Genomic DNA, 20992 nt, shown 5'->3' with positions numbered 1-20992 from the left:
ACGGACGTTTTCAATTGTTGTAATTGCCCATCCTGGTAGTGGCAACTAGGTAAGGGAGGGGGTGATAGGTCAGTTTTTCCGGGCACTTGGTGCCACTGGTAGTTCCACGACCATCACTGGCTCGCTGACCCGCCAGAACCATTTCAATTCGTTTTCGACGTTTTCAATTCGAACTTATCACTGATTCCGATACACGAGGGCACAATATTTATACATGAATTTTCTTAGGTCAGAGTTTCGTGGTATTTAACTAGTTGAACAGATCGACCGTGGGAAAAATGTCGCACAAGCATTCGCGAGAAACATTAATGTCTTCAAACTCGAGAAATACGCTAATTTGCCCCTCCGCCGTGAATGAATAATATGAGCAATGTGGTTCTAGTTGTATCTGAACGTGTTAATTAACTAAAAACTGTAATAAATTAATTTGGATCATCACCAAGCTCGAGAAGTATGACAATTGCAAATTTACCAATCGACTGTGGAAAATTCAAATATATGTGTTCAGTCATTATTGGATTTATAAATTAACCGATAACTAACTTAAATGAAGTTGAATCTCCTTTTGACTCGAAAAATTTCTGAACTTCACAACCACGTAGTGATTTTAATAATATGTATCATGCATCTGGGACCTGTCGTTTCTAAGTTAGATAAATAACCGATAACCGCCGCAAATGAATTTTGATCTCTACCAAACTTGGTCAATTTGGTAATTTTACATGTTTGCAGCAACCATCAAAAATTCAGTGATGCGGATTTAGTCGTGTCTGAATTAGGCAATTAAATAATAACCGAACTTGATGAAGTTTCGTTTCTAACTAACTCAAGAAATTATTCAGTTTCACAACTCCGCACTGACTGTAACAATTTCAGGCACGTGGTAATATTAGATCGTGTCTGTGCAAGACTATTAGATCGTGTCTGTGCAAGACTATTAGATCGTGTCTGTGCAAGACTATTAGATCGTGTCTGTGCAAGACTATATTAGATCGTGTCTGTGCTAGATCTTCACCTAACTCCAGCACTATATTAAATTTACACGCGGCTGTGACTGGAAAAAGTGCAGGTATATGGGTTTAGTCGTTTCTGAAATTGATTATCCGATTAGGTTATCGGCCAATAATTGTGGTAATTTAACTCGAAATTCTCCCTTAACACAAGGAATGCATTAAATTGACAAAGACAAAAATGCTACGTCAGTTTTACGAGTGTCAATTGATTCGTTTTTGAATTATTTTTTCTTCTAATAACTGTGGTACCTCAACTTGAAAATATCCTCCTGAGCCCAGCTTTGCATTCATTCGACAACGGAAAAAAATGCTGTTTGAATTTCGCGCTTGACAATTCATTCATTTCTGAACTCTTTTCATTTTCAACAATACAATAATTCAACACGACATTTTCCTGTCCTAAGAAATGCATCTACTTGACAACGGTTAAAATTCTTTACGAATTTTACGAGTATCTGATTAGTGGTTTCATGAATCCTTTTTGATTTAAATGACTGAAGTATTTCAACTCGAAATATCCCACCAACCCAAGAAATTTATTCCCTGGACATGGGGGAAAAAATGCGGTGGGAATTTAACGTGCGTCAGTTCAGTCATTTATAAATTAATTTTAGATTCGTCTTATTGAGATAATTCCATTCGAAATTTTCCTTTAACCGTTAACTGTCCCAAATGACTTTGAATTTCTTCCAAACTCGAGACATTTTATTTTTATAACTGAGCAGTGACAGTCAAAACTCAGTCATGTGGAAGCAGTCGCATCTAAAAGGGTAATGAATCGCTCACTGTTCAAAATGAAATTGGATCTTCAATAATTTGTGAAATTTGTCAACTTTTCGACTCTACAATGACAAATAATTACTTAGGAATAAGTAATAATAATTACAATACTTTATTTTAAGTTAAATTAATAAAATATTTTGAATTAAATTAATAATTTATTCTAAATTAACTGTATAATTTTCATAATTATTATTAATAAAGATAATGATGATAATTTTTTGATGTTATTAATGATAACAGTTATCTGGGATTTCCACCAATTTCGATACCTCTGGCAAATATACAACTGCATGGTGCCGTCATGGAAAAAATTCAAGCATGTGGATTCATTAATTTCTAAATCTAGTAATTATCCGATAACTGTCTCAAATGAAGCGCGATTTTGAAATAATGCGAAAAATTTTACAACACATCAGTTACTGTAATAATTTCAATTACGTGGGTTTAGTCGTCTATGAATTATCTAACTATGCGATAACTTCCTCCCATGAACTTGAATCTCCACCAAATTGAAACAATACGTTAATTGGAAAACTACCGTGACGTGTTGTCTGTGCTTCATTACCTAATGTAAAGATTTTCTTGAGGTGAGGTTTTTTCGAGTTATTTGTTGTTAATATTCACGAAACGTTTGAAGCTATGATAATTAAATGTCCAAAAGTCCACTTATCCACAAAAATATCTGTAAATTCCTTACAAGTTCACAGTGTTAGTTGCCGATTAGTCTCAAAATTCGAATACATGTCTTCTTTCATCCAACCACAAAATAATTAACCCTTCGGAATAAGTCTTCACCGCACGAATAAGATTAACCTGAGACAAAAGCGCCCGAGACAATGATATTTGTTTTTGATATACAGTATATTTATATGGCGACATTGATATACAGTCTTTGACAAATATTTTTTGACCGACAACATTTTACTGTGAAAATCTTTTCTGCAGTCATCATCTTTCTGCTAGAGGCGTGTAGTTCACCCTTGCGAATCTCCTTTATTGGTGCCTTCCTTTTTCCGACTACTGATGTGGACGTTCGTGAAATTTATTTTACCTATTTTTTTTTCACTCCGTCAATGAACGCCTTCATTCATCAGCGAAAATCTTTTCCTCTTCTATATTTTTCACCTAAAGCTTCTACGTGCACATTCACTCGGAAGAATCTCTGCCGAAATGAATGAACGGTGAGCACAAAGTCCATCAAGACGCCCATTTATCTGACTCGGTCGTCTCTGCGATCTTCGTGCTGGAGTTTTGCACTGTTTGTCTCGTTATGAACGTCTCTTGCACTCCCATAGAAGCAGCACTATATTAATATAGGTAGGCTCGCGGTATCCCATATTGCTTTGTTATTGTCCTCTTAAAAACACTGCGTAATACTGGTGATTTTTTAGACGCAGTTTCTCATTTAATCAGTTTTATAATGAGTTTGGTTGATGCTTGTTCGGTCTATGACGTCTTCAAGTTATTATGTAACGCTGTGATGACTTTAAAGGTGTTGTGAGTTGTGGTACATTGACTTTTTAGTACTGCAATGTCAGCATCAAATAGAAGCTGTAAGAATCTTTTGTAGTTTGAAAATAACGGTGCAATGTTCTGAAATGACAACGTATGTGAAGAAAGTTGTGGTTCTAAATAGTAAACATTTTTTCCCAAACCGTGAAATGTGTTTCAAAGACACTGTTTTCAATTTGTTTAGCTCTTTATGTAGATTTACAGAAAATATATACAAACATAATTTAACATTCTTAATGAAATTATTCAACTCGCAAGAATATATTCAGCTATCGACGCTAGTCTTGCTGTGAAGTCCTTTAATCCGTGGGATCGCTACCGTCGCAGAACTTCAAAGCTTGTCGAAATCCGCAAGATTTCGCCTGTCAGCAAATTATGCCTACCGAGTTCGGAACGGATTCGAGTACGCTGAGCTTTGCGGACGAGTTAATCGAGAATTTTCTCATAATTTTGAATTTGCAGCTGCTTTAACCCTGCTCAATTACACTTGTACTCCCCGGAAGTGGATTTCTTGGTGCTGTCAGCTCGTGAAGTGAGATGGTAATTAAATAAATATTAGTTTTTGCCCCAAAATCCGGGGCATTTGAATGAGACAAATTGCATCATTTGAATGAGACAAATTGCATCATTTGTAATTGCATCATTTGGTGTTCATGGCGTTATTTCTGAATAACACTGCAAATGCTCATCTAGTGGCTTCATTTAGGATGGTTTTGCGTTGCGCAAATTCTGTCATCGCATTTGCCGAAGTTTATGACTGGATTCAATTTGTTTGTTTAGTATAGTAGTGAGAGTGCTTTAGTAGTAAAATTATGTCTATTAAAGCTGAGTTTATAAGTATGTGACAAGGCTCCAATGACGCGATAGCACACTTCGGTAGGAAAGACTTGCAATTTCTGATATAACTTCAATCGGCGGCTCAATTCTTAATAAACAGTGCAAAGGCGCAGAATCACTGTCATAATTAAAAAAATTAAAATCTTTTAAAAATCTAAAAAAAAATGAAAAAATCTTTGAGGAAGTGAGTTCCGATCAAATTCGTTTACTATTTATTTCTTTTATGACAGGCGCTTTGAATACTACCTTTGAGGTGCACATCGTAGCTCTCGGTCTCGATGAAAAAAAATTTTTTTGACATTAATTCTTTGTCCGGCCTCTCTTCAGTTCTTGTTCTACTAAAAGTAGATCAAAAGGAGAATTTCTAAAAGTCTTGAAGCCTCTGGCGAAATTGCCGTGAAGTTTGGGCTAAATTTCGTCTGACTGAGCGCCAGTCTTCATATCTGCATCGCAAATACGCCACCTTGAGACTTGCCCGCCAATCGATTCCAAGATCAAGAAATGCATTAGCATCTGAATGTTTATGTATTAAGGTGGGGTCAAGCTTTCTATTCTAAGGTTTATTTATATGGCATCGCAGAAAGTCAAGGCAAAGCGGGGCTAAATTTTTTTACTTATATTCTCTGCAAAAGAGGTCGTCCGAAAGTTGGGATTAGGTCTGGCTGAATATTCTGTTGGATTTATGGAAGGATTTTGGGCTTCATCCAAAATGAGATTGAGTTAAGTTTTATATGTTTTATATATTTTTATTATGAGTTGGTGTCAAGACCAATACTGCATTAGATATTGTGAAAAACGGATGTCTAAAACATAAAGTGGTATAACGGTTATTATAATTTTAGAATTTCGTTAATATTCACAGGCAGAATGTGACGAAATAATATCTCATAATGTTTTAATGATCAATATCATGAAAGGCTGGTGAATGAGCCGAAGATTATGTGGGATTATTACTCCCTAGCTCAAATTGTTCAACAACATATACACATTTAGATTCTAGTCGGCATAGCTCACAGAATTGCTCTTAAAAATCGATGTTTAGAGAACTTTTTGGTGCTCTTATTCGAGAGCATGGACATAAAATGACGCTTGACCTGGAAGTGGGTGTTAATTACAATTATTATAATATTAATATAACAATATAATAATAATATAATATCATTATTTATTCCAGAGATTTGTTTCACTCTATTTTCGTCTTCACGCCATTTTTCGACTCTTTCAACCTTAAGTTACACAATCTGGAGGATATGGGCCCTGAAAATACCGTCAACATCACTAAACATTTTACACTCAAGGAGGCTTGGACATCAAGGACTCTCGTGCAAGTTTTTATCGATGCCTGGTCGGTTTCTTGAAGCACTTGGAAGACGTTCACGTGTCAAAGTGATGGTTGAGGCTTGAATTTACCTTGAGCATTGTTAATACAAAGTTCAAGCTGTTCATGTTATTTTAGGTTTTTATATTTTGTGTTCGTCCAGTCTCATTCAAGAGAACAAAGTATAATTTGAACATTGCAAATGAAACAAGTGGCGAATATGTTAATTTATTCAGCTGAATTGCAGTTGTTATTTATACGTATTTACTTGTCCAAGAAAAAGAAGATTATCATTCCAACAGTGTACAAAAAAGGTTTACACATCATATAACGACTTTAAATAAAGAAATTTATATACAAACCTCTAGACACGACAAATTTTTAGACAAAAATGTTGTCAATTTGGGAACGGCGCATCAAGTTTCGACATCACTCTGTGCAGGGGCTCTACTGACGCAAAAGAGGCACTGGAGAAAAGTTTGGTTGGTGGATCCTCGGTGCGACCGAAACAAGTCAACCCAGATTCTTGTCTCCGCAACCAATCAGAAGAGCAGCAAAACAACCGCAGTGAAGAAGCTGAAGTTTTTGCTCTGATTTCAGAGACTTCTCCGATGTCTTCTGGGCAGACGTAGATGAGATACTCGATATCTGTCGATATATCCAGGTTCTGGCTCTCTTGTCAAGCCATGGCTTGCGTGATAGTTGCTATCGTAACGTAGCTTTCATTATTGTATCATATGTGTAGTGCTGTCGTGCTTGGCTGTATCATATGTGAAATGCTGTCTTGCTTGACTGTATCATATGTGTAGTGCTGTCTTGCTTGACTGTATCATATGTGAAATGCTGTCTTGCTTGACTGTATCATATGTGTAGTGCTGTCGTGCTTGACTGTATCATATGTGTAGCGCTGTCTTGCTTGACTGTATCATATGTGTAGTGCTGTCTTGCTTGACTGTATCATATGTGTAGTGCTGTCTTGCTTGACTGTATTATATGTGCCATATGTGCAGTGCCTAATTGCATGGCTGTATCATATGTGTAGTGTAAGCTTGCTTTGCTGCGGCTCACATATACGGTACATGTGATCTTCATGAATGTTACATGAGCTCAGTTGAGTCCATGACTGCACCTTAAGTGTTTCGCTTGGCTGCGGCTTACGCATTGATAGGGTTTGTGCGATTGTTGCAAGGGCTGCAGGGCAACAATATCATGTCTTGCTAGGTAGCATATGAGGTGCAAAGCATGACAGCGTGTCTAGCCTGCCTTGCATGATTGATCGTGCTTTCGCTTGTTACCATATTGGCCTGCTTTCCATATTGATAGAATTATCACATTAATGCTTAGTTTAAATGGATTTAATTTAAATTTAACGCAGCATGAATTACTTAAAACACGCCAAATTATTTAATTCTCCCAAACAATGAAAGAAATGTGTTGATTCGTGTGCATAAGCTGCTCAGCTACTTGGATGCCTTCTTTAAATTACTTGGAATTAAAATGATGGGAAGTGACAATTGAACAAGCAAAAATGGTTAGGAAGATTTTGAGAACTCTTAAAACAGAACTATCACCTCCTCAAAAAAAATGATAATAAATTGTTTATTGCAACTACATTTGACGTATACAAGCTCTAGATCAATTCAGAAAATAAGGATACGAAAAAAATTTCAGACTATCACAACAGATGCCATGCAAATTGTTTATTCACATTTGAACAAAAAATCTCTAACATTGATAGATCCCGCATAGAGGCATATTTTTTAGCTTTTCCAGTATCATTCAGAATTACAGTACGCACGGAGCGAGAATAAACGGAAGTGTCATAAATTTATTTCAGATCCTTCATATGAAAAATAGGAAATTTTATATAAATATAAAGTATATAAAATTATAGAATAATATAATATAATAATATAAATATAATAAAGAATAAAGTACAATACTGAGGTCAACTAGTATGTTCATTTTGTTTACACGAGTTCTCATTCGGTTTACCAGCAAAGGTTCGATTATTATCGTCTGATGACTGATATCAACATTTGTTCGCACGTGCCTTACTAAATTATAAATACTTTCCCTTTTATGTAACTCGTGTAATCAAGCTCTGGCTTAGTCTGTTACAAATACCGAACTCTTTTGCCTCAAAACGAGCCTAGCAACACAAAACCAAAATGAAGGTCAAATGGACTAACCTGTTGAAAATGTGAGAGAATTAAAATATGTAATTAATAGGACGTAAATATAAAAATAATAAAGTTTATTTCGTATAGTTCAGCAGTTAATTATTTCGAAAACCTGACTACTGAGAGAGCAAATATTGAAAATAATGTTTCAGAATATTAAGTCAGAAAAGTCATATAGCACGAGTAAAAGGTTGATAGCTGAGAAGACAGACAGAAATAAAATTTTGTAAATAGGAAATAAGGTTCAAAAATCAAACTGATCAAACCGCACTTTCTCGTTCTCTTATGAGCGTTATAGGCCTTATGAAGGCGTCTAGTAAAGCATTAACATCCGAGCTTGAAGAACTTTTTGAAGATTTACCGTTTCCTAAACAATGCATGTCATCATTGAAAGCAGACAAATTACCCTCTGGAAAACAGTACATTTCGTTTCGGAAATTTGAATTACCGTCTTTATTTGATAACGTATCTTTGTAGGATAAGCTGGTATTTCGTAAATTTTGGTTATCAAAAGGATAAGGTCTACCAAATTCAAAGTTGCTTGTTGCATTATTGAAAATCTGGGCTCGCAAAGAATGCTCATTGGTTTGATGAATGCTTAAATTGCCATCTGATTTCATCAAGTGCGAGTTGAGGAGATTTGCATTGCTGAGAGTAGCGTTACTCGGGCCGATTTTCAGAGGCAGACTGTACCCCAATTCATGAAGCGAGTGTAAAAACCTCTGAAAGTCACGGTCTTGACGATTTCTTGAAACCCTGTCTAGCGTTCGAGTACCAACGGTGTCTAAGTAACTGGGAAAATTATTATTTGTGTTCAAGTTATAGTTAAAAAATGGATCACGGTCCCCGTAAGATTTAGGATAGAATGCCTTTTCGGCTGAAATTTTTCTGTCACAGTGACCCATCCCGAGGAGTTGGAGGTCGAAATCGGTTAATGGTGTCATTTCTTTTTTCCCATTAATATTGGAATGCTCGCACTTCACGGGCGCCGGAGAGGGAGGAATGCTCCTGGATTCGACTTGCAGTTCCGTAATTGATTCTCCGGATGATAGAGGATCCAATCCTTGGCTGCTTGTCCTAGAAGTTTCATGAGTTATAGCCTGAAAACGAAGGAAAAATATCGTGTGAGAAATCATGAGAAAAATTCCACTGATAAATCCATTTCTTTTTTGTGCTTTCAACCTTACCGCATCTTAAATTTAGTTTATAAACTTTCCATAGAACCATATTCAAACTTGAAAAAGTTGTCACTCTTCAAAGAATAGGGAGCTACATTGAAATGCACTAAAATAGTTTAAGCATGTACTGCAATAATACTTAAGGAAAAAAACTTAATATATAAAACTTAATATAACAATAATACTTAAAGGAAAAAAACGTATTCGATATCGTATCCCTAAGGTATAACTTTTTCGTTGTCTCAGCAGTATAAAATATTCTATGCTAATCCGATCATTATAAATAATGCTCGTGTCAGAGACTTAGCATGTCGGAATATCGTGCAAAACTATCATAAATAGCAATTAAGATCATATAACTGCTTAAATCCCGAATAAACCAGGAACTTAAAAACAAGAAAAATAGCCAAAAAATTCATCATTTCAGATGGACTCCGAAATTTCTTCTCTTATAAAGAAATGTTAAGTTCTTGGTAGCTATTTTAGCTTTTAACATTCCAGGAAAATATCAATTACATGACACACTGACCGAGCGCGTGTCCAGCGCAGGTCCAGGGCCATAGAAGCGACGGTCGCCTGAGGCTGGTTTGTCAAGGAACGCGTCACTGGCGGCTGCCTCTTCTGATCTGACGGGCCGGACACTTTGATGTTGATGAGAGGAGTCCCTTGAAACTGCAACATACCGGACCGGTCTTCAATTCCAATGCTCAACGGATTATCACTAAATATGAAAGCGAAGTATAACTAAACTTTAGTTGACTTTGCTTCCGCGCTCGTGCATGAATGTGTAAAATGACCAATAATGGAGAAAGTTACGTCGACGGGGAATGAGTCACTATTTACTTATTTAATTTATAGTCTAACAGTGAACATAAATATATTTCAACTGTCTCATGCATTATAGTGAATAAATATTCGATTCAAATTAGATAAATTATCCCGTTTCAAAAATGATACGTCTTGCACATTAACAAAGATTCCAAAGTACGAGCTAGAATTAAACTTATACACGTTGTATAAACGAAGCTAAGCTCAGTCATCATTCATTGAGAAGACTGTAATATATGTAATAAATTTTTACGGTCTTTTGGGATTGAAGTATGACAGGTTTTATGAATAAAACTGCGGAGCGTTAAGACAGAATGCGTAATACGTCATTTCTGAGCATCCTTCCTCAGCTCAGGTATAATATATTGTGTCAAGTGCATGAGCTGCCAGACGCTTCGATTTAACCCTCTGGAGAAGGGAAGATATTAATGGTCCTGAAACATCGATGAACGACGCATATCATGGAAAAATATATTCAAAGTTGTGATGAAATCGCATGATTGAAAGTTACCGCTGACACCAACGTAGATTTTTCCTGAGTATTACTTGCAAATGATCTCATTGAAATAAATATTCAGATGAAAAATGAGATGTATCATCGAATCAGGAAATTTCAAACGTTTGACGGTAATTAATCACCCTGACGGCAATCAAAAACTCCGATGTGCCCTCAAAGAGAGATGCAAGCTTAACCATTTTACCAAGTCATTTGTCAATAATCACTGACGTTCAAAAATCCCATAGGCTTAATTATTTTCCTTCTGGGAGCAACTGCCGTGTGAGGGCTTCCGTTCGGACCAATTCGCAATCACGTTGAACTCAGTTTGCCAAAACCAGGGCCCATAAAACTAGGAATCTGTTTCAAAGAATGTGGGGCGCTCATATAGGGAGGCTCGGAAATTTTTGAACTGCAAAGAGGAATTGATTGAGTATTGAGTTTCAGTCGGAAGGTTGCACAGCCTGACCAAGATTCGCGTCCGACTTTGAAAAATAACGTGAATTTTTCTCCAATGAGGCAAGACTCAATTCGTACTGATTAAAATTACCAAATTCGGCTGTGATCCGCATTGATCAATGATAATAAGTTGTTCCTGATCGTATATTTTTCTTGCCAGTTAATAGCTTATAGCATATGAAGTGAGATTCAATGTGCCAAAGTTTATGAACCAAGTTTCAGTTTAGGTCAGATATTTCGTAATTTAAATTTAAATCATGCTTACGAGTTCAAGGACACTTGAAAAACACGATCTTGCAACACAAATGATAGTTTTTAATGTTAAATGGCAAGTCTGCTCCTTTGAACGATTTTTTTTAAATTAAGTTCGAAAGAAGTTTATTGAAGATATTTTCACTCTCTTTTTCAATCTTATTCCAGAGTAAGTCCTTCACATTTTGCAGAAATAATATTCATCTTAAATTATTTTTTCAAAAATATTAGAAAGATATATATTGTTCTATAAATCATTATTTTGATATATGACCTCCAAGTAAACGACATTGATATAACGTTGATTACGAATTAGTTTCGCTGCAAAAACTAAATCAACGATATTTTAACGTCAAATTTGTGTGGGAATTGCATCGATTGAAGAGATAATGTTTGAATTAAAACAGTGTTTCATATCAATGCGAATTCGAACTGACGTACTTAGCAAGCATACCTATACTTACTTCGCAACAATATAACAAAATTTATTCTTTTCCAAATGACCGTTTGACATTCATTGAGCTTTAGATTGGAATTTGGCACTTTGTGTAGGGGATATCATGTTTTGGTCTTTACAGAAGTTTATGAATTAATTATAAACCTGATGCCTATTAAACTACATCTAAATAAATTAATCGTATGTCATCTTCTTCAATTAATTAAGACTTCCTAAAGTAACGACTTTGTACTATTTCCGCAACTATTGTTTAAACTGAAAATAATTTTACTTGCACACTCAAACTTCTTTAATCGTTTCCGTATGGATAGAATTAAAAGCGTGCTAATTATTTCCGTGTTTCGTCTCATATGTGAGCTAATCATAAACTTGTGGTTAGTCTTTAGTTAAAGCTAAAAACTTTGTTGATAATTTGTGTTTTAAATTAAAGCCTTACCTTCTGTTCCACTAACGTTTTTTGGGAGTCTCGTCTCCACTGGATCTTCGGCATCCAAAATTGGCTCGGCCGTCACTTCATCTCCGGTAAGTTTTTTTCGTGTTCTTTTTGTAAAATCTTTGTTATTGGCAGAGCTTTCATTTACTGGACCAGCGAGAGAAATATGTGGGGCCGTTTGGGCGCTCATACTTTGCAAACGTTTTTCAGGGAGACTTTTTGAGTTTTTCGTGAGATGCGCGTCAGGTTTTTCGGCGACATTGAGTGAGGGATGCTCATCAAAATTTGGTGTAGCCTGAGGACTTCTGTCGCTAAGATCATCCAAACTCAAGCGTTGGTTGCGGCGACGTTGTGAGCTCTTAAATCTGATGGCAACGAACAACAGGAAATATACCAGAATTAATCCAGCAATGATGCCTAGTGTGATGACCACGTAAGTGGGCACGCTGTCCAACGCGTCCAAAGATGTCGATGCCAGCAGAGGGTATTCTGGTGGAGGCTTCATGGCTGCTGTAAGATGCATGAAAATAAAAAAAATATAACTAAAATGTAGTTTAGCAAACCATAATGCATATGTACGTGTGCAGCGAAATTACACTTAACTAAAAGTAACTTGAGTGATAGAAAATTGATACAAGAAATCTACATTGTATGCATCTAAAAAATATCATTGCATGATGATAAGCAAGACAACTAGCGAATGGGCAACATCTTGCGTCAGCGTATGAACGCTGAAAATCCGTGGGCGAAACAATTTTACATTCTTCACTTGAACTGGATTTATCAACTGGCTACGGTGGTATTTAACAAAAATATAGTGTAGAAAATACAATTGTTTCGTTGATCGCACGTAGCTCTTTGACACTGCTACGAGTATATAATAATTGCAAGTCAGGATAGAAACCAAATTGCCGCATTAATTCTCCATATCACTTGGACACCTCAACGAAGGATAATTTTTTTGCAATTATCAGACTAGACAAACACACTGCCAAAATTGGCGTTCTAGAAGGCTGATGTCGGAAATTATGAGCTGTAATTTCCAAACATTCTCGCCTATTGGCAGGCGATGCCGCAGACACCAGCAGCCGTGGATTATATTTCTCTGCAAGACAAAATGCAGAGCATTTTGCTCGCTCGCTCGTGTCGTGCAGGGACCAACGCTTCTACAAACTGCTTGGCTGATGCCTTCCTAAATTGGCGCTGAGTTCTTCCATATGATTTAGTTTTGTGACAATTTCACAAAAAATTTGGTTTGCTTTTTTTGGGATCTTCGTTTCTTTTTCGGAAAATTCAAAAATTTTCGGAATTCTTGAAAGATTTGATAACGGGAATGGAATTTTCATTTAGTTTAGCAGATGTTTCAGGTTGATGACGTAGAATCACCACTCACCAGTCCTCCTCTCCACCAGATCCCTGAGTGTGATGACCGACATTGTGGTGACATCACTCCGGCCCTTAGCGTTGGCGCTGTAAAGCACCGCGCGGTAGCTCTGGGCTGACGCCACACTCGCCACCTCCAGTACAGGAAACTGCTTACAAAATACACATATATTTAAACAAATATTTTTCTAATAATAATATTTCAAAGGCGAATATAGGTTCTTATTTGGGAATATAAGATTTCTGAATTTTATAAACAGATTATAGCATTTTTAAACATACAGTATAATCGTGTATTAAAGACTCGCCTCATTCGTTACGGTGGCGATCAGTAACGACTGATTCTCCTCATAGATTTCAAGCGTGAAGTTCTGCCGTAAGCCGCCATCGAAGCCAGCCTTGCAGAGAACGCTGATCACCGAAACGGAGAAGTTGAATTGTTCGCACTCGTCCGGAGGGTCCGGCCGACCTGACCAAGCCGAAGTCGTAGTCTAATTAGTCATGATTAATGGGAGGCCTTTCGGAGGAGGCCCTGCTGATGACAATGCACCGGCATTGATGTAATAGATGATATGCCTATGCTAATATCCTGGCTTTGAGATATGGGAATAATATAAATAAGGCGATAGACACCCAGTACGGATGATAACTTTGTTACGTTTCCTTCGTGCATGGATAGAACTTTTGTTCCGTAAAAATAATATTCTATGAACATAGTGATATTGAATTTATTTCCTCTATTGACTTAAGTCATTGATAAAATTTGGTAACATAAAATAAACTTAGATAACAAAAATGCTACGTAAACATTATGCATGGATGACAGTATTGTCGAATAGACATTTTGCTTCGATAACAATGGTCTGTTTTTTTAAATGTGTGAATTTATTTTCTGCTCTAATCTATCGATTTAGTTTTGATAAATGTGCATAGCCAATCATGTTAAGATTTCGCCATGGGAGCTCATTCATAATTAGTAATTAATCGGTAGCCACATTTCGTCACAGGTGATTTTTCCCATTGAGGTCACCTGAACTATTACTATAACGCAGCTTTATGTTGGTTAATATCAAATTAATTTTTTTGAATAGTGAATAAAACTTGATAATTACAAATAAGAATGATTCATGTTACGAAGGTTTCAGCTCCACTGGACGGTGTAAGCACCTGTCCGAACCTAAGCTGCGAACTCGAACGGATTTTCGGGTTTTCCGAATGAATTGCTTGGTTCTAGGAATTTCTCGCCAGAGAAAATTGAACTCAGCGTAAAACATTTGCAGTTCGGCTGAGATATTCAGAGTCGGCATTCTCCGTGAAATTAACTGAAATAGTTGCAGCAAATAAGGAAACCAGCCTCAGAGCTACGAGTCCAAATCAAAGCGCGCTGAGTCGTTGCTCGTATTTTTGGCTGCAGTTAGAAGTAAATTTGCGAATTTCGCCAAACGTGTCGCTTGAATTTTCACAGAAAGATCCAGGTAAGTTAAAGTTATCAAGTCATTCCAAATATACAGTGGCACTAACGCCAGCATGGCTGCTTAAGATTATGAGGATTGTTTTTAATTTAAATTATTAATTGTTTCATGTTATGTTATTGAATGCAGTATTTTATGTTTTATCACCACTCCGTTCTAGCAACTCCACTATGCCGGGATCTTTCATGGAACATTTCACGCACAACCATTTCATCACTTCGGCCATTGGAAGGCTCAAGATCACTGTTTTCGAGCGCTGTGACTACACGATTTTCGACTTATAAAACCCCCATTTAATGACTGTCATCAAACTGGCGAACACGCTGGTGGAGGCGTAATAATTTCCTTTGAATGCTCACTGCAGTCTGCTGGAACAAACTGCACCAGATTCATGTGGTCTGCACTCACTGCAGTCTGCTGGAACAAACTGCACCAGATTCAATGTGTCTGCACTCACTGCAGTCTGCTGGAACAAACTGCACCAGATTCAGTGTGTCTGCACTCACTGAAGTCTGCTGGAACAAACTGCACCATCTTTAGTTGGTGCTCGTGACTGCAATGAAATTCCCAAACGAGCGAACATGTCGGTACTGTGTTTTTGGTTGATGCTTCAAGTGTTGCAGCGAAACATCCGTATGAGTTTAATGCAGGGCACTGTCGTAATATGAATGTAATTATATGAACTTTTAACTGGTTGCAAGGGAGCTTTGATTCCAGTTTGGAAGATTTTTGCCCGGATTTGTGTAGATTACGTTATACTGTTAGAAGCGTGGCCAATATTTTTCAGAAATAGCTTCATATATTTTTCTCACATATTGCTATATTTTTTTGAGAAATTTCCGTTTAAATTTTGTAAGCACTAGAATTGCCATGTTTATATCAGTTTCATCACACTACGAATATGTTGTGCCTGTAAGGTTGCGAATTAATTCAGATCTAACTGTATGAGAGTTACCGGTGTAAGGGATGGACGTCATTAATAAGCGTTCTTAATTGCGTTGTTATAGGTGATTAAACCGTTAATGGTTTTAGCGCATTTTCTCAATTATGGAAAAAATGCACTATTGTGCTCGCCATGTCCGTCTGTCCGTCCGTCCGTCTGTCCGTCCGTGACTTCACGTTTTCGTCGACGAGAAAATGCGCTCTCTGTCACTCACTGCAGTGAGTACTGAGTTACATTTTTATTTGCCTACGTTGGGATGTTGGTGAGCCGACCTATGAAGTTCTGCTTGTCAATCGCCAGTATTATTGTTCTAGTTTAAACCAAGTGAAGGTAATCACATAAATTATCATTCTAAATTATTTATCATTTACGTGCCAAGTAAATGGTTCGTTGCTTATTGCTGCTAATGTCTACAATTCGTAGTAGGTACAAGCTCGATGTTAGACATTGGAATTCCGTTATAAAATTAAAATTTTTTACGATATTTGTTAGTATCGATTTACAGCCAACATGTCAATTCATTTGTTTACATTTGCAAATATTCCTTTAAAATGTTTTTTTATTACTAGGGTATTGTTTTGCTCAACACGCAGTCGGTTTAGATAAAAGTATGCTTTATTTTCTAGCATAAACGATTACAAAGTGAATTTGACTTAAATTTAACAATAATATCCATGAATTAATTTTTTTAATTAAAAAAAACCTTTTAAATATACTTTCAAAAAAATATTTGTTCATGATTAATTCAGCCGACATTAATTGATTTCACTTGCGTCTATTACCAATAAGTATTACTTAAATTTAATTCCAACCACGTAAGTTGAGTAAAACTTCACTGCAATCGAGCAAAACTTGAGACCAGACGTAATTTGATTTGCCTTCAGCGTCATTTCCTTGTCTCGCATCTAAGTTACTTGCCTGGTGGCTTCCTCGTGGCAATTAAATGCGATTTAAACTTGCGAGAAGTGTACGGTACAGCCCATTAAATGACTCGTTTCGGGTTGGGGCACTCGCAAGTGTGAAGCGCGCAGCATGTACAGTCCATTCCATTAGTTGACTCGCTTGTGTTGGGGCACGCAAAAGTGTGAACCAAGTACAGTCCAGCCCATTAGGCTGACTTGCTTGTGTTGGGGCACTCGAAAGTGTGAAGCATGTACAGTCCAGTCCAATAGGCTGACTTGCTTGTGTTGGGGCACTCGCAATTGTGAAGCATGTACAGTCCAACCCATTAGTTCACTCGCTTGTGTTGGGGCACTCGAAAGTGTGTAGCGTGCAGTACAGCGCATAAGGCTGACTCACTCGTGTTGGGGCACTCGCAAGTGTGAAGCATGTAGTCTAGCACTAGCACACTAGCGGACTCGCTCGTATTAGGGCACTCGCGAGTGCGAAGCGTATAAACAAAACTGTCCAGCCAATCTCATTAGGCAGTCTCATTCTAGTTTGGGGAATTCTTGATTGCGGAGTGTGAACAATTCAGCCCATGAGAGCCGCCATCGCCTGTGCTGGTGTATTTGCGAGTGTGAAGCGTGTACCCATTGAAGCTCATATGGCTGAAGCGCTCGTGTCGGGCACACTCTTGAATGCGACCAAATTGGATCGTTTGCGAACTTGAATTTCCTGTTGCTGTAGGCACTTGCGTCGAAAATTTACTCTAGGTACAGACTTATATATGGTTATTCTTACGGCATGCAAATATATGTGATACAGGATGATTCACGGAAACTCCCTTATTTTAAAGCTTCATGCAAAACTAGTAAGGATATTAGACATTAAAAAAAGACATTAGAGAAAGATATTAAATGAATTTTTGTGTCTCTTAGTTTCAAAGAAGAAATCGGACAAATGACGGCCCCCATTCAATGCATTCAATTAGTCGATTTTCAAAATTCCATTAAACGCGCTGAAGCATATTGACCGGTATGTAGGCGATGGCTTGGCATATGTTGTTCTTCAAATGAGGTAGGGTCCTTCCTCGTACAGTCATTGTAAACAATTGGTTTAAGATGACCCCATTAAAAATCATACGGAGCCAAGTCGGGGGATCGGGTCGGCCAAAGTAGGTCACTTCTCAACGAAAATGAAGCGCCCTGCAAAGTATTGTCTCAGATGGAGGCAACTCTGTAAACGGCCATTAGAAAAGTACGCCTCGACAGCAAGCGCACGCTGCTTACTTGTCCTTTGCATAGTGGCAAATTATTAGATAGGACTCAAAATTTCATGACCATGCCTTTCTCATGAAATACTTCTCACTCTTTTCCTACATCATCTGGCTTCTTGGCGCGAAATACAAAACAGGAAGTTTCCGCGAATTAGTATTTAGTGAATTAGAGTTTAGTTCCATTAGGCAAAGAAAAGTTAACTTCTCTTCTCGGTAGGCACACAAACCATGAATTTATGCTGATCTGTGCCTGAAATTAATTTTTTAGCTGTAATATTTGCATGAAGTTAACACCTGATTTAGATCCAAGTGTAAATTCAACCTCATTAATTCATAGTGGCTACTATAATGTTGCCTTCAAAAATCTTCACTGGAGAGACTATAGTTATTTATGAATAATTTTTCATGGATATAGATATTTCAGTTAATAAACATTAACATGCTAATTAAAGCTCTGTTTAAGTCGCTGCCTTTATGGTATTTGATGGTAGTTATTTGTTCACGGGATTTAGAAATACAAATGCAATATCAGTAATAATCTAACTCTTAACCACACAAAGATGTTAAACATCAAACACGTTCAAGGTTTAGAGTGACGATTGAAAAGGAATCTTTATATATGTTAAACAAAACGAAACTAATCTAGCTGCGTTACCTATGGACACTTATGTAAAAGCGCAACTCATGGAAGATAATCTAAAAAGTCAATTCATGGAAGCTAATGTAACAGCGTTACACATGGAAGATAATCGAAATGCATTACTCATTGTTAACTAATCTTAAAGCGCAGCTCTTGGAAGCCAATATTACTGCATTGTGTTACTTATGGAAACTAATCTAGAGGCCCCACCGTAAGGACAAGTAATGGAAGCTAATCTAGAGCCCAGGCACAGGCCGTATCTAGGCTACGTGATCAGGGCTGCGGAGACACTCAGAAACAATGGGTTTTGTTATGAGGCGGCTCGATGGAATTAGGCTGTCGTGCCGGCACGCAAAATGCGTCTAAAGCAACGCGAATCTCATTTTACGGGCTCAATAATGCAATGTTTCGAGAACCTGTTTCCCTAGCATGTATATGACAAACAAAATTCACATAAATGTTGTGGGTCTAAAGCTGAGCGGAGAACAAGAACGTTGGAATTAGGCTCTTAATCAGAGTTAATATTGTTGCACAATTTTGAGCATCGTATTACGGTCATAACGTATCGTGAATACCGGCATAAATATCCCAAACGCGGATGTATTTTAATTGGAATTTCATAAGAAAATATACAGCTTTGCTGAGCGGCGTTTAAGTATAGGGAAAATGAAATGCGTCAGAAGCGATTACTAAGAGATAAGTTAACATAAGTAAATTTCGTGTCTGAAATAGTCAACTGGCTGAATCACACGATAAAAGTATTTTTAACTGCATATAGCTGAGCTATGAAACGCTTTAGGTCTCTGTAGACAAAGAATTGATCATATATGCTCACTTTAATTTCGGCCGCATTTATATTTATTCTGTTATACAAAATAAAGAATTGGTGTTCGTTTACAGTTTCGGTTGTGTGCAAAACTGGGGCTCGTTTTCTTCATATTGTTCCGGACAGTTGAAATATTGTTAAAAAAGTACGACATGTTTTTTAATCAAGATAAGTTTAGTTTAGCTCCCAATTTTTCGTTGGTAAAGTTTTAAACAGTTTCATTTTCTAAAACGAATATTGGACGATGCACACATTTTGCGCTCCCTGGAATACTTTTTAATTCGAAGGCATCAATTTTTTTACACCGCTCAAAGTAATACAGTATTTATGAAAGTAAGTCCATATTATTATGGGTGTTATGAAATTGTCTATCTAATATCTGTTTAATATCTCGAATAAAAAGGAATTTCTCCAAAAGTTTTTCAACTAATCTTTCATTCGAGTCCAGGGTGTTGCAAAGAATAATCTGAACATTATCTTAATCATTGATCAATAATAATCCTTACGTGTACAAGATGGCGAAATAGTTTACTGAAGCTCTTGCTTGCAATTTCTGCTTTATTTGAGAACTGATGTGACGGTTAGGATATGAACTCATCACGACTAACATGCGACTCAATTATGCCGGCAATAATTTCACCGAATAATCTCTGTGATCCCTGCGTTTCCCTATAATCTTAATTACGGGCTGGATGCTAGAAGTGACATTTAAATTTCAGTCGGCTCTAGTGATCTCCAGTCTCACGTTGGCATTGAGCTTTTCATCCTTCATTTCGAACCAAGCCAGAAAATTAAAACATTTTGCGGTTTGCTGATGCAAGTGAATAAGCCAACATATGAGGAAAGAAACGAAAAAATTATGGATCTCAATTTGAATACATAATTGTGGATAATTTTACGATTTCAGGATTAGCAATTATGGATGACTTAACTTTCTCCTTGAAATTTGTCTGCACTCTTTCATGATTGTGAGGAGCCCTATTAGGTGAGTGCAGGGAATTAATTAATGATATACTTTTAAATTTTTCAATTAATAGTCGTGATAGATACAAGAAAGTGAAACAGCTTCTTTGAAGCTTGAAAGAAGTCCTATTATTCAGCTAGTGGAATTTAAAGAGATGAAACTATGAGGTTTTAAAAAACGCGTCCTGTAACTTTTGAGAGCTGATGAATCGCTGCTATCTGAATTGAGTCACAAATGAATGATTTTCGGCCTTAATTGTACGACCTGAAATAAAATTGAAATATATTATACATTGTGTTAGTCCTAATTTACTTATTTAAAAAGAAAAAAATTTTGATATACAGAACTAATTTATCATGCTATTTATACTAGCCAGTAGACAGTGCATCATTTTTAATGAAGAATTTTAATGTGATTCGTAGGTAACCGTAAACCTCATCGGCAAATACTAATTTGAACGAATGATGTATGTGAAACATGGTACTTCCTTCCAGCGATGACTTGGTATATCAACGACTTCGAGCTTCCAACTGCTTGGTAGATCCTTCATCAATCACTCTTGAGGGAAATGTTTCAACTTAATATGCGAAGGAAAAAACAACGTCAGTTTTAGCTTGGCCAAGTATGAGCTTATTGCAAAACTCTGGCCCTGAGTGAGAGATTGCTGTCTCATCCGTTGACTCGTTTGTCTCTGCGAGATTGAACTCATGGCTTAGGTAATCTTGAGTTTTTGATAATAAAAAAACAAAAATAATGATTCCGTAGATTTTGTGATAGTTCATGATAAAGGCAAAACTGTGTCACCTCATCTCGCACTTAATCGTCGAAACATTTAGTCATATTACAAATATTATTGA

At 36.9% G+C, this 20992-nt stretch overlaps 1 protein-coding gene across 1 annotated transcript in view; it reads right to left on the bottom strand.

Annotated features, from left to right (window-relative positions):
* Positions 1-7416: 7416 nt before the first annotated feature.
* Positions 7417-20992, bottom strand: part of LOC108665285 — a 36365-nt gene continuing 22789 nt past the window's right edge. Inside the window, exons 11-15 of the mRNA XM_047882670.1 lie at positions 13441-13601; positions 13143-13281; positions 11753-12259; positions 9354-9496; positions 7417-8746 (exon numbers count right to left, since the gene is read on the bottom strand). Coding sequence (XP_047738626.1) covers positions 7907-8746; positions 9354-9496; positions 11753-12259; positions 13143-13281; positions 13441-13601 — 1790 coding nt within the window. The 3' untranslated portion in view covers positions 7417-7906. The remainder of the gene's footprint in view (positions 8747-9353; positions 9497-11752; positions 12260-13142; positions 13282-13440; positions 13602-20992) is intronic.

This window comes from Hyalella azteca, unplaced genomic scaffold (genome assembly GCF_000764305.2).
Source record: "Hyalella azteca isolate HAZT.00-mixed unplaced genomic scaffold, Hazt_2.0.2 contig10999, whole genome shotgun sequence".
NCBI classification, from domain to species: domain Eukaryota; kingdom Metazoa; phylum Arthropoda; class Malacostraca; order Amphipoda; family Hyalellidae; genus Hyalella; species Hyalella azteca.
Note: the sequence above shows the minus strand (reverse complement) of the source record. Positions and strands in the feature narration are given on the sequence as shown.